This window comes from Gavia stellata, chromosome 3 (genome assembly GCF_030936135.1).
Source record: "Gavia stellata isolate bGavSte3 chromosome 3, bGavSte3.hap2, whole genome shotgun sequence".
Lineage (NCBI taxonomy): Eukaryota > Metazoa > Chordata > Aves > Gaviiformes > Gaviidae > Gavia > Gavia stellata.
The window spans coordinates 89,990,322-90,010,844 of NC_082596.1; the positions used below are offsets into that span (position 1 = coordinate 89,990,322).

The 20,523-nt window shown below is 38.3% G+C and overlaps 1 protein-coding gene across 1 annotated transcript in view; it reads right to left on the bottom strand.

The window, feature by feature from the left end:
• Positions 1 to 20,523, bottom strand: part of DROSHA (drosha ribonuclease III) — a 79,289-nt gene that overhangs the window by 17,982 nt on the left and 40,784 nt on the right. Inside the window, exons 15-22 of the mRNA XM_059815245.1 lie at positions 19,946 to 20,045; positions 16,862 to 16,969; positions 12,704 to 12,811; positions 10,147 to 10,285; positions 9,409 to 9,469; positions 7,379 to 7,438; positions 5,374 to 5,473; positions 1,150 to 1,252 (exon numbers count right to left, since the gene is read on the bottom strand). Coding sequence (XP_059671228.1) covers positions 1,150 to 1,252; positions 5,374 to 5,473; positions 7,379 to 7,438; positions 9,409 to 9,469; positions 10,147 to 10,285; positions 12,704 to 12,811; positions 16,862 to 16,969; positions 19,946 to 20,045 — 779 coding nt within the window. The remainder of the gene's footprint in view (positions 1 to 1,149; positions 1,253 to 5,373; positions 5,474 to 7,378; positions 7,439 to 9,408; positions 9,470 to 10,146; positions 10,286 to 12,703; positions 12,812 to 16,861; positions 16,970 to 19,945; positions 20,046 to 20,523) is intronic.

Below are 20,523 nucleotides of genomic sequence, written 5' to 3' on the forward strand. Positions count from 1 at the left end.
CAAATCTCAATGCCTGCCAAATAGTCCTCTTCATTACATCCTAGACAAGCTGAAGTATATGAACGAAGCCACAGATACATATCTAGTGTTCCTTTTCTATTTTTTTTTTTTTTTAAATTAAAGGTCAAAGCACTCATGGAAAGCAAAATAGACTTAAAAAGAAAACTCTTATTTCTTGATAAGATGAAACGCCATTTGGCCCAAGGCAGAGTGCACAGAACTGTTGACATCTAAGCCAACTATGATCTATTTTTCAAAGCAGGACAAAATGGTTTAGGATCTTATGTAGTACATAAAGACCTGGATTAGGGCTAAATCACTCCCATAGTTAATATCATGTACAGTACATTTGGATGAATGTGAAGCCAAATCAGTGAGATTTAGCTTGCTTTTAATTCAAACAAATAAAAGTTTTATAAAAATACGCTGTTTAAAATAGAACTTGTGTGTATATAACTGATCAGATTTCCACCTTGCTGCTTGCTTATTTGGTAACCGTGGTCAGGCAGACCTGACTTCAACATAAACGTATCAACTACCACAGCCAGTCACTGATCAGCATCTTAATGCCCATCAGCAAATTTGATACAACTCCTCTTCACCCTCAGCTAGAGGATTTTGGTAGATTTATTACACCAGCCATGGCATATTGGTGCAATATTGCATGGCAGGCTGGTGACTTTGTTGGGAGTGCCTGCTGCATTCAGAAAGCACACTGCAGAGTTTAAAATTCAGGGCTGAAGTAGGACTCCGCATTTTGCAGGTCTGTGCAAGTACTATTGGAAGCAGTGAGCCTGCGCTTTTCCTGCCAGGCCACAGTGACCGAACTGCTCCCCCCACAAAGGACTTCAGGTGGCAGGCCATGGTGGCGCATGGCATGAAATGGGTGCATCTTCAGTGTGTGGGAGGCACGATAGCGAAGATGAGATTTTCATTGTAATACTGCACACTCATCATGTTATACATGCGGCATACGTGCAGGAGACGGGAAGATTTAAGAAGCTTTACCATCACTTGCCCTTATTAACACTACTCAACACAGACCCATGTCTCCTCCATCACAGTCCCATGTCTCCTCCATCACAGTCAACATGGCATGTAGACACATTAAAACATAACTGTCTGCACACACAAATACACATGCTTTACCTATTAGGGCTTCAAAGCAGTTGGCCATGGCATGGCGGAGATCTGATTCCCTGCAAAGGTCTGGACCATGAGCATAAAGCATAAATCGATCTAGTTCCAGCTTCTGCAGAATATGTGGAAAGAGTTAAAAGCATGGTTTTAGAAGTGTAAGAGTACCAGTTCTAGTCACTAGAGTTCAATTACACTATTACTATGCAGCAACTGAGTTTGAGGGAACTTTAAAGCTTTTCTCCATAGTTTCAGTTCAGACATAGTCTAAAATTAGAAGACTTCATATTTGTTTATCAGAGGCAAGCAACGAGTGTGTGATAGCATAAAAAAAGCTAGGGATTATCGAACCAAATTGTCAAGGGAAGCCAGATTAAAACATGTTACTAGTGAGATTTAGGAATGAGATCAAAAGGAGACCTGAAGGTGTGACAGAAAAATAGTCTGATACTGGCTGGATGGTGCAGTGTGCTGTGTTTTTTACTGGTAGTTTGCCCTCATGTGATTTGCCTTCAGAAATGCCAAAGGGACATTCAAAAGGAAGGGGAGTTAACACTGAGGAAAAAGATTTTGCCTGTAAGAAGATAAAGTAGAACAGTGAGGAGCAGGAACTCTGGTAGACACAATCCATCGAACATACGGGTTTTTCCTCTAAGAGTGTCAATAGGTGGCAGTAACAAAAGCCTCTGGGCACTGCAAGCAGAAGACTGATATTTTAATCTGCAGTGCCACCTAGCTTTCTTCTTCCTTTCAAATATGCATCATTAATATTCACCTATTGCCTGAACCATAGTTCTACTTGCCAATCAGAATCTCAGGTAGTGAGTCAGATATCCTATATAATATATAATTCTGCTATAGAAATGCAGGCAAGAGCTACTAGGTTCTCTTTACATATTCATCTTTTTGTCACAAAACCATTACAGAGATTTTTAAGTAAAAGACTTGTGCATCTTGCAAAGCTTGTATGAGAATAAGTTCTTCCCAACTGGGTGTAAGTTTCTACTGACTAATTTCTCATTAACTTTCAACTTCATCCTTCTGGAGTATATTTAAGAGGTAAAAGTGGAAACTAAGTTGTTTGAGGTGAATGGTTTAGACACCTTTCAATTGGAGAAGAGAAGTCTCCCATTTTCAATGAATGAGAGCCTATTCACTGCTCCAGAACACAGGGAATTACCAGTTATGATGTTCCAATGCACTTCATAAAGTGTGGGGAGCACCCATTAGAGTCAACATAAAAGTGGAACATTAATTGTTTTATATTGAATTTAAACTTCTTACAGATTATTGTCATTTGTTCAAGTTAACAGGTGTTGTCCGGGTGTCTTCCTCACTTCCAACAGGTTATCTCCATTTTTGGAGCTTGTAGTCAGCATATTTTGCATGTGTTTTGCTTCTCATTTTTTGATCACAGAACGTTTCAGACTATTTTTAAAATTTCTGCTACAAGGTCCCTTAGAAGCTACAGAAATTTACCGTTTGATCCTCAATTAAAACAGCATTCCACATGCACAAGAGAAGCTGAGGAGCTGAGAATTATATTGAGGAAGTAAACTCAATGCAGCATGATGCTGCAGGGGATAATTAAAGGGGATGAAAACAGGAAGGTTATATAGCATATTCAAGAGGAAAAAAGGGTAAGTTGGGAAATCAGGAATGTACAGATATCTAATATTTAGAGCTGTATCTAATATAAATAAATACAGTTTAAAAAATGTTGCAATAAAAATTTTCAAAAAGCGTCCACGTATGGTAATAAAGACTGTAAACAAAGCTTTAAGAATATATATATTTTCCTGATGCAGGTTTTGAAATAATAACGTAGATTCAAATGTAAGGCAGTTCAATACCATAGTTGTAAACAAAACCCTGATTTGAAACGTTTCAGTCAATTCATGCTTATCTAAATCATTAAAGAAACCTTTGGAGTAAAATCACTGTGTTCACTCCCTACCCTTCTCCTGAGAACTGAGTAAAAAGATGACATGCTAGAAATCATGCAGTTTTTACCAAAATCTCAAGACTGGATATACTTGTTTAAATTACTGCATGAATATGAACAGAGAAGATTAAAAGAGCACTTGAAAACAATCAGCAATCCACAGTGGACGTGTGTTTGTGCACACATGCATGCACACCCTAATGCATTACACCAGTAAGTCTCAGACTGTTTTTTTAAAAAAAACATGCTAACAAAATCAAATATGAATAAGGCAATACCAAATTATCTACAAATAGAGACTCAATCAACTTTCTATGTCACATTCCCGGCTCCCAGTATCATGTAGAAAAGGCAAAAGCTCAGTCATTCACAGAACAAAATGAAACAAAATTCCATGGCATCTCAATTTTTCCCATGATATAATACAACTTTTCACCTAAAGCCTAACATATTTCTCTTTTCACAGTTCACAGCAAATCTGAAAATGACTGTTGAAGTAAGGTTAGGGGGCAAAAAGATTTTTTCCCCACTTTCTTTACCACCTGCTGCCATTTTCACCCTACATATTCTATCAGGAAGTCCTGTTATAAACAAAACAGTTTGTTTCTTTTCTTCACTAAATTTCTACTATCAACTTCATTACCAGTGCAACTTGAAGGTAAATATGGAGACACCTTCAACATAAGCATCCTAAAAAAATTATTCTTCTGCCTGCAAAAATTACTCCTCCTAAAAACATTATTTGGAAAAAACACTAAGTCCTACTTCATAGACTCATAGAATCATTCAGGTTGGAAAAGACCTTTAAGATTGAGTCCAACTGTAAACCTAACATGGCCAAGTCCATGACTAAACCATGTCCCTAAGCACCATGTCTACATGTCTTAAATACTTCCAGGGATGGTGATTCCACCACTGTTCCAGAGCTTGATAACCATTTTGGTGAAGGAATTTTTCCTAATATCCAATCTGAACCTCCCCTGGTGCAACTTGAGGCCATTTCCTCTCATCCTATCACTTGCTATTTGGGAAAAGAGACTGACACCCACCTCGCTACAAGCTCCTTTCAGGTGGTTGTAGAGAGCGATAAGGTCTTCCCTCAGCCCCCTTTTCTCCAGACTAAACAACCCCAGTCCCTCAGCTGCTGCTCATCGGACTTGTTCTCTAGACCCTTTAGCAGCTTTTGTTGCTCTTCTCTGGACACGCTGCAGCACCTATACGTCTTTCTTGTAGTTAGGAGCCCAAAACTGAACAGAATCACACAGAATCACAGAATCATTAAAGTTGGAAAAGACCTGTAAGATCATCAAGTCCAACCATCAACCCAACGCCACCATGCCCACTAAACCATCTCCCACAATGCCACGTCCACACATTCCTTGAACACCTCCAGTGATGGTGACTCCACCACCAACCTGGGCAGCCTGTTCCAGTGTTTCACCACTCTCTCAGGAAAGAGATTTTTCCTAATATCCAGCCTGAACCTCCCCTGGCACAACTTGATGCCATTTCCTCTTGTCCTGTCACTCACTACTTGGGAGAAGAGACCAGCACCCACCTCACCACAACCCCCTTTCAGGTAGTTGTAGAGAGCGATGAGGTCTCCCCTCAGCCTCCTCTTCTCCAGACTGAACAACCCCAGTTCCCTCAGCCGCTCCTCATAAGACTTGTGCTCCAGACCCCTCACCAGCTTTGTTGCCCTTCTCTGGACACGCTCCAGCACCTCAATGTCCTTCTTGTAGTGAGGGGTCCAAAACTGAACACAGGATTCGAGGTGTGGCCTCACCAATGCTGAGTACAGGGGGACAATCACTTCCCTAGTCCTGCTGGCCACACTATTTCTGATACAGGCCAGGGTGTCATTGGCCTTCTTGGCCACCTGGGCACACTGCTGGCTCATATTCAGCTGGCTGTCAACCAGCACCCTCAGGTCCTTTTCTGTGGGGCAGCTTTCCAGCCACTCTTCCCCAAGCCTGTAGCATTGCATGGGGTTGTTGTGACCCAAGTGCAGGACCCGGCACTTGGCCTTGTTGAACCTCATACAATTGGCCTCGGCCCATCGATCCAGCCTGTCCAGATCCCTCTGTAGAGCCTATCTACCCTCAAGAAGATCAACACTTTCATCTTTAAAATCTACTTTCAAATTGAAAAGCGTTTCTATATCCAAATCTTGTACACAAAACATGGTAAAGACCCTGATGTTCAAAAGCAGGCAGATCCCTCAAGAAGCAATCTACACACTAATAGTATCCTACTATGGGTTTCAAATACAGACATGTATAAAACTGTACCTTAGCCAACATGGCCAGGTGTTGGTTCTGTACGATGGCAGTGCGGTACGTAGCTAATCCTCCTTCCTCCAGAGTGGGAAACAGGTAATACAAGTGGACACTGGCAAAACAAAAATCAAATCAGGTGTTGTCACCATTTGATTAAAGATGAACCACATGTGCCTCTAGGGAATGGTGCCTTTCCCTCAGATCCTAGCTGTTAACAGAGGCCCCTTCCCAAGGTGGCAACTCAGCTTGAAGTAAGGTGAAGAAACAAACATTAAAACAATGCTCAGTAATATTTGACCGAATAGCACAGGTGGCAGGGGAGGAAGAGTGCTGTTTCTCTACTGGGCAGCACATAATTTCTAAATCCATGCAATGACATGCAGTTCCCTCATCTGAAGGGTTCTATCAGCAGCAGTGGGTTCAGCAAGGTTGACACCTAGAGGATGCCGAGGAATAAAGCAGAAGGGAACAGTCCGCCTTGAGAAACTCCATGCTGCAGGTACACAGTGCTTTAAGATGATACTACTGATTCAGGCTGGACCACCACTCAGGGTATTTGTTTTACAAGTTTCTTACAGTACTTTGACAGATGCTAACAGAACCAAAGAACAGAACTCAACAGCCTGTCTTTATCAAATGTGTGAAGTCATTAATACAACAAAAAAAGTAATGAGCAAAAATCATAGGCTTTCAACTGCCTTTAACGGTATTTGTCACCATGCAAGAATTATACTTCATAAAACAGAAACAAAACAAAAAAAGTAATTCAGTGATCCAACCAAGAACCAAGTAAAGGATAAATGATTCTGAGTATCTTCATATATGACTATCTAACCCGTGTCAGCAAGAACTTAATACAGCGAGGGTTTTCAACATCCCTCAAATAAGGCAGTGGGTGGCACTAATTATTAAAATATTTTATTAACTCAGTACACAGGGAGAAAAGTGCAGATGGATGTAAGATTATTTAAGGGCGAAAATTGCTGTAAAACTTAGAGGCAATCTAATCAAGCATAATTAACAAAAGCAGAGACCTGAAGTCAAGAGAGTTAGAAAAAAAAATTCAGACTTAAATAGGTGCTTACATGCTCTATTGAACAGAAATGTAGCTCACTTTTTTTCTGAATTGAGACAAAAGTTAGCTCAGAAAGTCAACTGATGGTTGATGAGTAATGGCAATGAAAAATGCAAGACATTTTAATCGGCATGTCTTCCATCTTATCAGCCTGTACTGTTGTATGAGAGAAAAGGCCATGGGTTTTAAGGGCAGTGGAGACCTTTATAGACTAATAGCTTTTAATACGGAGTAGTAATAAAGAGAAGCTTTGTAGTAAACAAGACTGCTCCCCTATTAAAAACAGTAGAACAGAGCATCTGAAAATGGATTATAATCTTTATTTTGTGCAAACCGCCTGGCCCCTAGTACTCAAGTAAGAGAGGCCAATTTTGATAATATCCCTGTATTGTTCACTGATTTCAGAATACTCAAAACAGACCAAAACCGGAGCAATTTTTGATGAAACATGTTTTTTTGTTATTACTTCTAAATAAACTACATTTGTGCTCAAGTATTTTATTTACATAGAGACATTATGCAAGCTACAGCCCTAATAACTGGAAATTTAAGAACTGCACCACATTCAATATTATCAATAAATGCTTTTCGCTTGCAACTACAGAAAATGAACCCATGGAAACAAATGCCATGTTAAGAAAAATACCTTTCCTTTAAAAAAAAGATACAAAGTTTAACTTGTCTGTAGCTGAATAATCTCTAACCCCAATCAACTTTAAAGTGCACTCTGTGAAACAGAAACTCTAGCTTTTCATTTTGTAATCTTCCTTGTTGTATTATCAGCACTGAAGGAATTTTCAAGACAGCTGTGTGCAAATGTGCAAATATCAGGCCAGACTGCAAACATGCACAGTCATAAAGTAGACACTGCAAAGCTTAATAAGCCCAGTGGTGTGACAATAACATACAAAGGTGAGGACTGTTGAAGAATTCCCCATTTACCTCGTTAGGAACTCCACCACAGCATCTCCCAGAAATTCTAAACGCTCGTTGTGGTTAATCCTGAAAAAGGCATTTTAAGGTTTGCTATCAGCTAAGTAACACACGCTGGTTATTTACACAATACAATAAAAATAGAACAAATCACAGTTGATTGCTAATCAGCCATGACAGACATACTTGCAGCCTCCCCCACCCTCTCTGGTTTACAATCCTTTTCAAAACAGAGTAACAACTAACATGAATCTTGAAACTCAGGACTCACACCACCACCTTTGGAATTTTCGTACATTTCATTCTGAGCTACTGTCAGAGCTTAATAAATGGAGAAAGGAAACTATAGTTGATTGGCACTGTGCAACAGCCTACTGAGGTTGGGTTTTTTGTCCATCAGAGGGCACCAGGTGATTGAAAGAGCCTGTCTTCACCCCTGTGCAGGCAACTAGGGAAGTGTAGGTAATTAACATCAACACCTGCAGGGTGTGATGACTCTGCAACAGAGTCGGTGGTACGGCAGAGCTACAAGGGAGTAAGTACTTTCATTTTTCATAGCGCCTTTAAGTGTCCTGTTTTCTATAACTTCCTTTGAGCTCAAAAGAAAAAATGGCTGTGCAAGAAGATGCATTCAAAGATGCCATTAAGCTAGTAGAACCTCATATTCCCTGTGTTTTCCTTTTCTTCTATCACTGCTCCTGATTTTCCTTTGTTTTGCATAAAGTTTTGTTTCCTCCAAATGCTCTGCCTGTTTATATAACAAAGGACTAACAGGACACACCAGCTGAAAAAGAACGTGAGTTTGTCTTTGAATATACACAAACTTCTGCTCTACACATTGAAGCATGTAAGTAGCACCATTTTTACTTCACACATGATTGTAATAGAATCAAGGCCATTGCCACAGGATTTTTTTTTTTTTAATCCAGAAGATCCTTTTCAAGTGTTTGACAGCTTTTACTGTAATTTGCACTCCCCTAACAATTAGATAGTCTCATTTCTGAAATAGCAGGCCTTTGTTATGGGCTGAAACAATTCAACTACCTCTGCTGTGTAAAACAATAAAGAGCGAGCAATACTACAACTCTCCTCTGTGTAGCAACATAGCGGAAAACACAGTTGTCTCAGAAGTGGAATTTTATATTTGTGCGTTACTTTGTGAGAATTAATGCAAATTTAGCCTTATCTCACGTTATCTTAAGAGGCCTGAAATAAGCTTGAGGCTGACTATCAAAGAAAAGGGCATGGTCTAGCTGAAACAGCATTTGGGAACACTGCAACAGTAATTTATCCAGAATTCAACTTCTCCCATTCCCGAGCTTCCTCCAAAATGATGACTCTTAAAAGGCCTAGTTATAGCACTAGTTAACTAAAAACCACTCTGCCTTCTAGTTCATGCATTTAGGAGATTTCACATACAACTGTGTCTTGCATTAGCCCTATGAACTTACTTTATTCGCTTTGGCTAAATACGATGCCTGTTGCTATAAACTACATCTTAAACATTATGTATTTGCTCAGAATTCTTAGTGGTCATTTACAGACTATTACTTTACAACACTAATGGTTCAGCTTTTTGTCCTCAGCTGTTTTTGCATCTGTCTTTAAATTGGACCGCTAAATCAGCGAACCCCATGTTCAGAATCACACATATTAACAAGGTGCCATGCCAGAGGAATGGAAAGGAAACATGATGGAGAATCCAATTTATAGCAATGATAACAATAATAACCAATCTTATTTTTCATTCTGCAGAAAGCAAAAAGGTAGCCTTTTAGTCCTCCTCATTTCAAGGATAAACAAAAATGATAGAATTATCTGTTAATACCTTTCTCAGGAGTTTTCTGCAAGCATGACCAAACATTTACTATGTCACTACTAATGGAGGCTCAGCACATCTTCGCAATATAAAAGGCAATTCAAACTGACTTTTCATTTCAACTATTTGCCAAAGCTGTTGCTGACAGTAAGTTGGTTGTTTCTCTTAAACATCTCCCTCTGCAACAGTTTCCCTACTTGCAAACAATTCTTTCCATTACCTGGAAGGAGCTGGATCATCCTGTCCCAAACGGGACATTATATTTATCAGGGTGTTTATCCCTAGAAATACAAACAATGCACTATTAAATAAATGACGACTAATTCAATTTGAAGAGGGTTAGAAAATAGTTACTCAAAAATGTTACTTTGTAATTGCTATACACAAGATCATCCTGTTATTTACAGGGTATACTTAGAGCAACTATAATCCCTACAGATGCTCTCTGCCTAACTGACCACAGTCCCATTACAATACTATTGTATTTTAGTGTTGAGAGCCAGAAAAAAATACCACCTTTGTATGAAAAAGACATTCCAAATATTACATAAACAATAAACAATTTACTTCATTACAGTTGAATATACTTTATAGGGGTAAGGAATGTTCTGCAGCAGTCAGACCACATTTTCACATTAATCAGACATTTTTACAAAATATCCTCCAGTTTGCTCACCATGTTGAGCAGCCAATTAAGAAAACAATACTTGCCAAAAATCAAAGAAAATACATCCTCCCATTTATTATCCTTGGTTTTTCTTAGTTCTTTACTTGTTGACTAATTTGCAAAATCCAGTCTTTTAGAAAGATCTCACAGGTGTCTGTGTATAACCACTGAAATCCTCCACTGAAGGGATCTCTCAGAAGAACAAAGACCAACAAAATAATAATAGATGAAAGACTTTCTTACTGATTAAGTGTGAGGTAAGAGAAAAACAGTAGCGGTGTAACAGCATACCTTTTTTTCTCATGTGCATATGGTGAACTTTTCTGTCTCCATACTTTGGCTGTCGAATCCCACAGTTAGATAAGGAATTTCTGGCATGATCCGGATTCATTCCAAAGTTTAAGTGATGGCTTGGATGAGTCATGGCAAGCTATAATGTAGCACACAGAGAAAAAAGTCTTAGATGTATTTTTGCCAATGTAAGAAAAAAAAAAAATCTTAGACTTGTAGTTAATAATTGTTATTTTTTAGTTTGAAGAAAGGCTACAAAGTGATGTCAATTAGTAGCTTGGTTCCAGCAATTTAAATGTAGAATGTACTATTTCAGATGTCAGAAAGAAGCAACGTTTATGCTCAATCATCAGTTTAACTAATTAACTTTCAACAGTTTTTTTTTTCTTTAAAGAAAAATTAGTTTAGAAGAGAGAAAGCATGACCTGTCAATTTGCCCTAAGAGTTTTGCTTACCAGCTTTGCTGACCTGATTTCAATACATTTGCTTATTTAAACATATAGTCACTCTAACATTGCAGCATAAATATTCATATTAAAAATATGAACAACTAGAAGAGCTTCTCAACCATTCATATATTTCATTTAGGTTATTTAAGTATCTATAGAACTTTCCTACTTCAAAAAACCAAACAACAACAAACAAGTATATTATCTCTGGCATGGTTATTCACAGAAGAACTCTTCCTCTCATGACTATACAGGGCCACTCTTCAATTGCAAGCCAACAGCAATGGCAGGATTGGTCTTCTGTTTTACATTTGTACCACCTAGCATTATCAAAAGCTTATTCTCTGCTGCCAACACTGCCACTACAACAATGGCAGCAGAAAAGAGAACTACAGCTAGCTTTTATGACTCCATCCTGCAAACTCATGCATTTTCTCTTTCTTTACACATACACACCTAAAATATATATTGCATGTATAAATGTACGTGAACACACACCTTATATCTAAGACAAGTAATACATTGGGAAATTCAAGCTACAGAAAGTTACTTCTGAAACACTTGTAGGACTTGTGCTGCAGGCTGTGAGCAAAGACATTCCAGTAGTTCACTCAAACGTTGCCTACGGCTTTCCAAACACAGGACTTTGAGAAGTTTATTTTAGTTATTTTAGAGAGTACAATCATATTTAATCAACAATAAAAGCTGTCTCCAAGTCCCTTTTAATTCCTCACTAGTATTAACTTTGTCATAATTGCCCACTCTCAGCTTCTGCTCCATCTGAACTGGATGACACATTACAACTTCTCTGAATAGTTAAATTAGTGTAATCTTTCTTGCCCGTTCTGTGCTTTAAAAAGAATACATCATGATGAAACAGGTAAAAAACAATGCAAAATTACACATCTGACACTGTCTATGCTTATACATTTTTTAAAAGCTGCTTCTCTTCTGGAAGAAGTTTGTAGGTTTTAAACAAATATGCATAGGGATCAAGCATTAAAAGTACTTTTGTTATAACCAAACATTAATTTGACTAAAGCTGAAACTTGATTTTATGCTTTCTCCCCTTTTCGATTGCAATTTGCTTTTTGGTTTGTGTGTTTGGTCTCAACATTTTGAAGACTTCCATATAGTTTTAATATGAAAGATAAAAATACAGAGGCAAATCCTACAAGATGCTCAATGTTTACTGTAACTTGCAGTAGGACCAGCCCTGGAAACCAACTTCTAGAAAACTGAGAAGCTATGAGAAAAGATTTCTCTGCAAGCCGCTGCTTAAAGTAGTTTGGGAGTCAAGTCTCCATACATATACAGAAACTGCATTTTTTGAACTTAGAGAAAATTCATCTTTCTCAGCCCCAGTCAGTGGAGAGAGAGATTGCTTATTTCAGGGGGGAATCCCAAACGGAAGTCTCCGTTTCCCTTCAGTAACTTCAGAAGAAACGTAAGGGGAAAGGGGCCACCATACCAAGAGTCAACCTTCTGGACCTGATCCATTCCAAAAATGCACTTACATAAATGACTGTTCATGTGATACAGATGTATTTAAAACAGAAAAGAAATTCTACTCTCCAGTTCCTGCCCTTGTTTGTAAATGCAAAAGTTTCACCATGTATTCATAGAAATAAAAGAGCTGAACAGAAGTTTGCAAATTCGTTCGCACTAGCTATAAATGCGAAATAAAAAGGCACCACTTAAGTTATTCTTTTTTGGAACAACAGACTATAAAAGGAAGAAGCAAGGCATGTACACTCATTTGCAGAATATCATCATATTCTTCACAAATATCTAAAAAAAGAACTTATAAGGAAATAATAAGTCTTTTCAGTAAGCGTATTTTTGCCTTTCTACACATCACAAGCAAATCCAGACCCACCACGGGAGCAAAGGTAGGTGTATGCCTAAATGCACAATAGATGTTTCTATTTAGAAATCTCTTGGGATAACTGAAACTTTTGAAAGATCTGTAGTGCAAGTGATCAAGCACTTTCAATGTGTGGCAATGCAGTGCATTTCTCAAGTTTGTACAGCAGGCAAGATTATGGATAAACTCAATAATATTAGGAAGACAAACTAGCAAGTAGTTTATTTTTTGCATGTCTTACCTGCAGCAAGCACCTGTCTCGAAAAGTGTAGCCTATCAATTTGTCCAAATGCATCAGGCACTGATGGTAGCGCACATGGTGGGTGAGGACAGGAAGCATCATTGCATGCTAAAAAACAATTGTAATAAGGAAAAGCTTTCAACATCAGTGTACAGAGAACTCAGCTGACTAAGCTATAAATACAAACACTTTCCATTTGTCACAGCACTGAGCTTTACTGTTTTGGTTTAAATGAGGAAAAAAAAATAACACAATATTGGTTTCCCAAGCCTCATCAGCAGAATACTCAATTAAATCAGATATGTCCATCTGCATAATCACACTGGGGACACAGCACCACCCCAAATAAATCAATAAATACATAAAACCAGTCTCCTACTTAAGTATTTTGAATGAGGAAAAAAATGTCCGGTCACCAGTAACATCAAGTTAAAATATACTACGACTGAATACGATGCTATATCTTTGTACCTTCTCATTTAATACCCTGTAGTTTTAGGTTGATACCAAAGATGAAGAAAGAGCATTTTCCTCTGCCTCATAACATTAGGGAAGAAGCACTTTATACCACTTTAACCAGCTTTCACCGAACAACAGTAGCTACATGATTTTCAAGCACAGTTATTAGTGCCTTGCTTCATTTCCTTCTGAGGAAGAATTAAGGGCTTTTTGAAATGCTGTAGTCTTGGCATTTCCTGGCTTAATGTGCTAAAAAAAAAAAAAAAAAAATCAGAAAGGGTGCTGTTTGATCATCCAGGAAACAGATGATGTTTTCCTGTCATGGAAAATTTCAACAGAAATTTAACTAACTGTATGTTGCGACAACAGAAGTCTCCCACTTTCAGTGTTCTAAAACAGGATTTCTACACTAATGTCACTGACTTTGGATGGATCCAGGTTGAAATAAGCAAGTAGTACAGTTTATCAGTATGGTAGTACAGCAAGTATGATGATATCAATATCAAAAATCTTGCATAAGAGTGAAAAGTAAGAGAGCTACAGGAAAAAGTCAGTATTTAAAGAATTTAATGCATGTGACCATTTTTGTGACACTGATATCAAATTTCAGTTCTTTTAATTGTTCCTATTAGTGACATGACATGAATAAATTCAAAAGAATGACATGTTTTAAGGGAATCAAAATCTGAGGGCTATCCCTATTAATTTCAGAAAGAAGAATGTGTGTGATTACAGAAGATGAGTGTATAGGGAGAGATGCAAGAAAAAGAAGCATACAAAGCAGATGACGTATAATTTATGGAATAAACGATGTTACGGATTTCTGCATGTCATTAAAGAAAGAACAGCAGAAAATACAAACTGGTGAATGTTACAAGATTGAGAAGTTAAGAATAACCAATGACAATACTTTGTTTAAGTAAAGCCTGAAATTCTTGAGAGCTGAACACAGAGCTGGAAGGTAATGATGGAAGTAATTAGTTAACAGCAAGAAAAAGACTCTGGATCTATGAACAGCAAGAAAATGCAAAACCGCTCCAAGTGAACTGAGTAAGTGTAAGTGCAATTTTACTTTGTTCCCATGTCACTCATTTAGAATTTTCTTAGTCTAGTTTAAAAGCTAGGGCAACACCTCTTATATCCATAGAAACTGTACAGGTATGCTTCCTAGGTCTTCCTTCATGGAATTAATTAATTACAAAAAAATCCCCAAACTTGCTTCATGGGCCAACTCTGCTTCCCTGCCTGTACGTTCCACTGCACAGGCCACTAGGCAGAAACAGTCCCTCAAGCAAGGTTTAATATTCTTTATACTTAGGAATCAATACATGTGGCCTTAAGTTTGAGGACTGAAATATAATGTTTTAGATTTTTATCAGCTATGGTGCAGTGAACAAGGAATTGTCATCTCCCTGGGAGCACACAGAAGGTCTTTTATTTGACTCTCTGCAGTTATATTGACAAAGTGTTGCTTTCATGGCACTAAACACTTGATGGATTCAATTAATGTGCATCATATTGGATTATAGCTATTTGATGTTTCTGATGTTTTATTTATCTATCTCTTTATAAGAAAATAAAATATCTGCTTTAAAAATTGCATTAGGCTAAAGAATGGCTAGTGATTAAAAAAAGTCTCCTGAAACCATATGGCCACAGGAGTTATCCCATAACCTTGGTACTTGCATCTGGTTATAAACATACAAGTAATTTCTTTTTTTTTTTTAAAATATATGATTTTAACTATGCTGCATGTTCTCTTCTTGCTGCAGCTGACATAGCAAAGCAGGGTGCTCCCAGCTACTGCCACCATCCCCCAGGCTGGCAGATGCTCCTGACCTGAAGTTACTAAGAACCACTAGGTGAGCTGAAATATTTTGAAATGCATGATTTCTCTCCTCACCCTGAACACTTAACACGGCTGTTGAGGGCACACCAGCACCAACACAGGCAACCATGGGTGTGTATGTGTTTGTGTGGGGTAGGGGTGAGGGCGGCTGAGGTATCTTGCCAGACCACCTAGTAAGTGCTGCCCAGCTTAGTGGCCAAGAAGTGCACTTCACCTACTGGATAACTTCAAGTGAGCCTGGCAGAACACAGCCATTTTACATTTTTGGAACATTTCACTCACCCTTTTTCCTCCCCCTCCAAGCAGTCCATTTCTGAGACTGCAAAGACCACTGTCATTACTGCTACATGGAACTTGGAGCAGCTATAAGCTATCAGAGTGACTTAAAAGAGTTTCAGTCTTCTAAACTGCAATGCTGTCAAAAGCATTAATTTTAAATCACTGCACTTTAGCTCTGCCCACAGAGATGATTTATGTGTATTTAGTTTTAGTCTTCTTTAATCTGGGAAAAAGCATAGACCAACAGCAGCAATCTTTCATTTTACAGACATACAGTTTGCCTACTCTTGACCTCTCAAAGAAATCAAATCCAAGGATCTTCACACCAGAACTGGCTGATTTAGATGTTATGGCTGCAGATGGGCACAAAAATGTGAAATAGCTTTATTCTCATCGCTCTTTGGTGTTTTGCTGTCCTTCAACAACAAAACAAAACAGGAATATCCAAGACGACATTAAGAGATGAATCACAGAAGATATTATGAGTAACACAGGTTCCTAAATTAGAAATTTACAGTTTACTTAACCTGTAAAAATAGATACAGTTCACAACAAAAAATTAGAAAAGGGCTGTAATTTTCCTCAGCTATATGGGAAGATACCATTCCATTATTCTCTTTCTTCGACTTCAGAAGCAACATTAGAATCACAAGAAACGTTTCAAACAGAAGAAAAGCAATTTTAGTTATTAGCATTTCTCTCCTGTTAGAATTTCCCTTTTGGCCTTACCAGACTTCTAATTCTAATTCTACCTATAACTTTGCCTAGCAACCTCCAAAATTTATACTTCATACTGTTAAGTTAATATTAAATGGTAAGCATTTAATTCTTAAATAAAATCTCCAAAACAACAGCTAACATAATGCAATTATACCTCTAGTATATTTATTTGGGTGTTAAAACTATTTTAATTTTACTAATACAATATTATATAAAATTTTCACTTATTTTTATCATATCACAAAGCTGGTGGCTGTCAACTGCTTCAGAATAGGATATGGCAGAGATCTGTACCTTAAAGATTTCATGCATATGAAACAGTACCTGAAAGATATCTTCCTACTGAGGGTTACCCATTTTAATCCAAAAGTTAGTTGTGGTGCGGTTTTTTTTTCCTCCCTTTCTTTTCTTTCAAGTAAAAAGACCTTTCTTCATGCTTCACTGTAAAATTGTTTCTTTAAAAAATACCTAAATAGAAACTATCTTAAAATAAAAATATCTAAAACCAACCCAACTGATGGTTGAAGAAGCCCTTAGAGTTCCACACTAGACTCAACATTTGGCTACTACAAGTCAAGGCTACTGTACTTCTGACCTCCATCCTCATGCTGGCCATCCCTATCCACTCTCCCTTGTGCTAATCAACCAGTGGCAAGAAAACTAAACTTTTAAAATAACTTTTTTTTTTGTGGAGGGGGTGGACAGGACACTAGAATAGTTCCCTAAATCAACAGATCTTATTGAGGCAAAGGTATTAATTTCCATTTGGTTCTTCACAGCAAACCCTTGCAAGAGGTAAGTGGCAGCTATCAAGAAAGAAAATACATCAGACATCTCTGCAGTTTAGTCACCTGGCAGACATCAGAGCGTATCCCTGTTTTCCAGAATCCCTGGCTACTCAGCTCGACAGTCACTTCACGTCTCATTGTGTTCTTCTGCCGAATTTTCTGCAGTGCTTCCTAGACAGGGAGAGAACAGAACTCCCATGAAGAACTTTCTACAACAAAGCAGTATCAATGCACACGTGAGTGCGTTCACAATACCCGTTTAAGGCTAGCTTTCAGTGAACAGTTTCTAAGACTAGTCCAAATCTTGTAACTGCCAGCTGCAGACTGTGGTGGATGTGCTGGAGTACAGTGTAAACAGAGGATTTCGGTAAACCAAGAAGAGAACAGAGGTGACGACATTTTTTACTGCAAACGATAGAACAAACCAGTCCAACTCATACATCCAAGATGATACTTATCTAAGCAAGCTAAGGTCCTTATAATGAAAGTACCTTCTTTACCCCTGTATGCAAAACAATCTCTTCATTCAAGTCCGTCACCATGAGTACTCTTTGTTTGAAGCATTCAGTAGGAGTAAAACAGACTAAGTAAAAGAAAGGCTTTGTTTTGTGATCTTGGCTACTTCATAATAGTTCCTGTTCAATGTTGTCAGTACTCCCAGTCTGGGAAACGGGTCAGCATTCACTAATTCTAGAGCCTATCATGACAAAATCTACGAATATTATTTCAATTAAAAAATTTTAAAGCATCTGGTTTGCCTTGACCACTAGCTGTTTGGTGTTGTGCAAACAGTTTATTTGTCTCTAGAAACTATGAAAGGGACAGAATCAGTAAAAGACTCTGACAGAATCATGAAAAGAAAATATTTTCTGTAAAAATGGAATGAAAGAAAAACAGCTAAAATAAACCACCCCTGGATCAGGATCTCCTGGTTCCAATACTACAAAGCCCCCAGGGTATGCAAACTCCCCACACATGCACTAATAGTAAAGACTCCATCACTGCTATTCCTTCTTCACAACACAAAGCTTTTCAAAGCTGCAACCCATCCTCCCTCTCCTTCTCACTAAAGGGCACTTGCTCAAAGCTGTCTCTTCCCAGCTTCCAGTCTGAAGCCTGTGAGCATCTCTGGGCAGGAACAGGGTCTGTCTTCTATTCAGCAGAGACTCACAGAGTGGTTCCAAGAGGCGCATCTATCCAGATGCGGACTCATCAAGCTTCAGACACCTCAGTATTGAGGCATCTAGGATAGGAGCCTAGTTAGCCCTGTCTCCTTTTATATTCAGTGAAGGGGATAAATGCTTTCAAAAAATGCATTTCTCTCTCCACTGACTTCAAAGTGAGCCTTCAGGTCCCAATTTATGCACCTGCTGTAAGCACTCAAAGTTAGGTTAGAGGAATAAAGCCCCTAGGCACGACCTTGTCAAAAATAATAACATCATACAATCTCATAGTAGTGAACGACCAATGGCAGAGGGAACAGAGATTCTTACAGAACTGCATCCCTTGTGCATTGTCCAAAATTTGCATTTTGAAGCTGTGCCATTGGGTGTTTTCTGAGACAGGTGCTAGAGCACCTAGCTGTACTTTCAGGCTGACGGGCTCAGGAGCACTCCAGTGTTACCCATGACATATAATTCATAATCTTTAAAAGCCAATGTACCAGTCAGGTGCAGCCCTACAGCTCCTTCTAAGTTACTGACACCTCCACTGACAAAATGCACAGGTTATCCTCACAAAAAGCTCCATATGCCTCTGATGGCAGACAACTACTTGATAAACCCATTATCCTAGATAATACCATCTAGAAACAAAAATCAGCACATCACACAGGAAGTCATAAATACCAAAGAGGCATTTTATCTTTTGAAGCAAAACGTAATCACCCCCCTACATCCAATCCACTACAATTTTACAAAGAAGTCATCCATTAACCCCTAATGAAAAGACGCCCATAAAAAAATGGTCTTCCCCTCTACCTGCTCTGAGTGTAGAAAGCTGTAGCAAACAAAATCATCTCCTACAGGGACAAAATTTTTTCCTTAAAACTGTGGCACAGTTAAGTCACAACGTTGTGTTTTTTCACAATTTACCAGTAAAGAAGCTAAGGGCTATTTAATATCAGCATAAATAAAATGTTAACTAAGACTCTTGCTCAGGCAACAGCATACTATGCTTTGTAGTAATAATAAAAAACAGGCACAATGTCAAACTTATCAAACCTTTACTGTGACTAAAGCTACACAATTAGCAAAATGGGGAAGACTTAGGAATTAGACTCAATGATCCTCATGGGTCCTTTCCAACTCAGGATATTCTATGATTCTATGACTCACCAGGGTTTATAATCAATAAATAAAAATACAACACCACTTAATTAAATTCCAACCTGTAACAAATAAATTTATTTCTCCTCTATGTATTCTTTACCTAACTTGTCCAATTAAGAACAGCTGGTAGACATGTACCAGACAAATTCAAAGCTTCAGTCCAAGATCTTAAAAAAACCAGATACCTGAGAGCAGGCTGCTTTAGTCTATATTTAGATGACTATTTTCCTGATTTTAATTCCCAATTGGTTGAGCATTTGCACTTAGGAAATGCTTACTGCTCATCACTTCGGGGGAAAAGAAGAGAGAAAAAACAAAAATTCAACAGACACCTCATTTGTCATTAAAGATTACTGAAAATAACAACAGCCAGATCATTTCAACTCAAAGATCTTAAGGAATGTCACTAAGACTGCCTAATAAATTACGGTTTAAAACCATACACAAGGGCAGCAGTTTTTATCTCAGAAGAGAAATGTTTAAAATTACGAGCCAGTTAAAAGTGCACTCTGAAATGAAAAGTCCTTCACTATGCTAATTCTTGAAACCGTTAATGGCAACGTCTATAAAGAAGTTATGGTTCTATAATGATCATTTCTGTAACTGAGTAAAAAACTTGCAGGAGTTTGACAGCTGGAAAAAGGAAAAAAATCCATTTACTAACAAGAAAAGATAAAAATAAAATCAGTGTTAACAGCCTGAAAAGAAAATCTTTTGTGAAGGATTTCTATTGTTTCCACAAACAGGGCAATCATATGGCTTTATTCCATCCTGAATTACCGTGCTTAGTTATGGGTTATAGGAAGGCCCGGCATACCTCTCTCTGTGATAATTTCTGTTTATCAGCCTGTTTGACTTTGGGACTATTAGCCAGCAGGTGACGTAGCTTCACATAACTCTTCCACAGCTTTTGGTATCTGAAGGACAAAACCAGAAAACAAGTATTTTGGTCAATACAACAAAAGTCTCTCGACATTTGTCCTTATGAACACACCAACTACTAATAATGCACCCATATACACACAGATTATCTACAAGAATCTTTTTGCTTCAGAAAAAATTCTCAAAGCATTTTCCAAGAGAGGTGACAGTGTCTCTGACAGTGTCTCTGCAGTTGTTCCAGCAGGGTGGACAGAGCAGCAGAGAGGATGCATTAGTGTGCAGTGTGAGGTGAACAGCAAAGCTCAGGGCAGAACCCAGGTGTCCCAGATACCTACCCATCCTCTCCAAATGGCCACCTCTGCATGCTGAAAAGACTTGCCTGCAGCATGACATCTCAATTCAAGCAGATGAAAACTCCCCTCTTCTCCACTGGGTTCACCTATCACTCACTGAAAAGCAGTTGTAACCTTTCCCAAGAAGTGTCTGTCCTTACACTGGCTGAAACATTTCAGT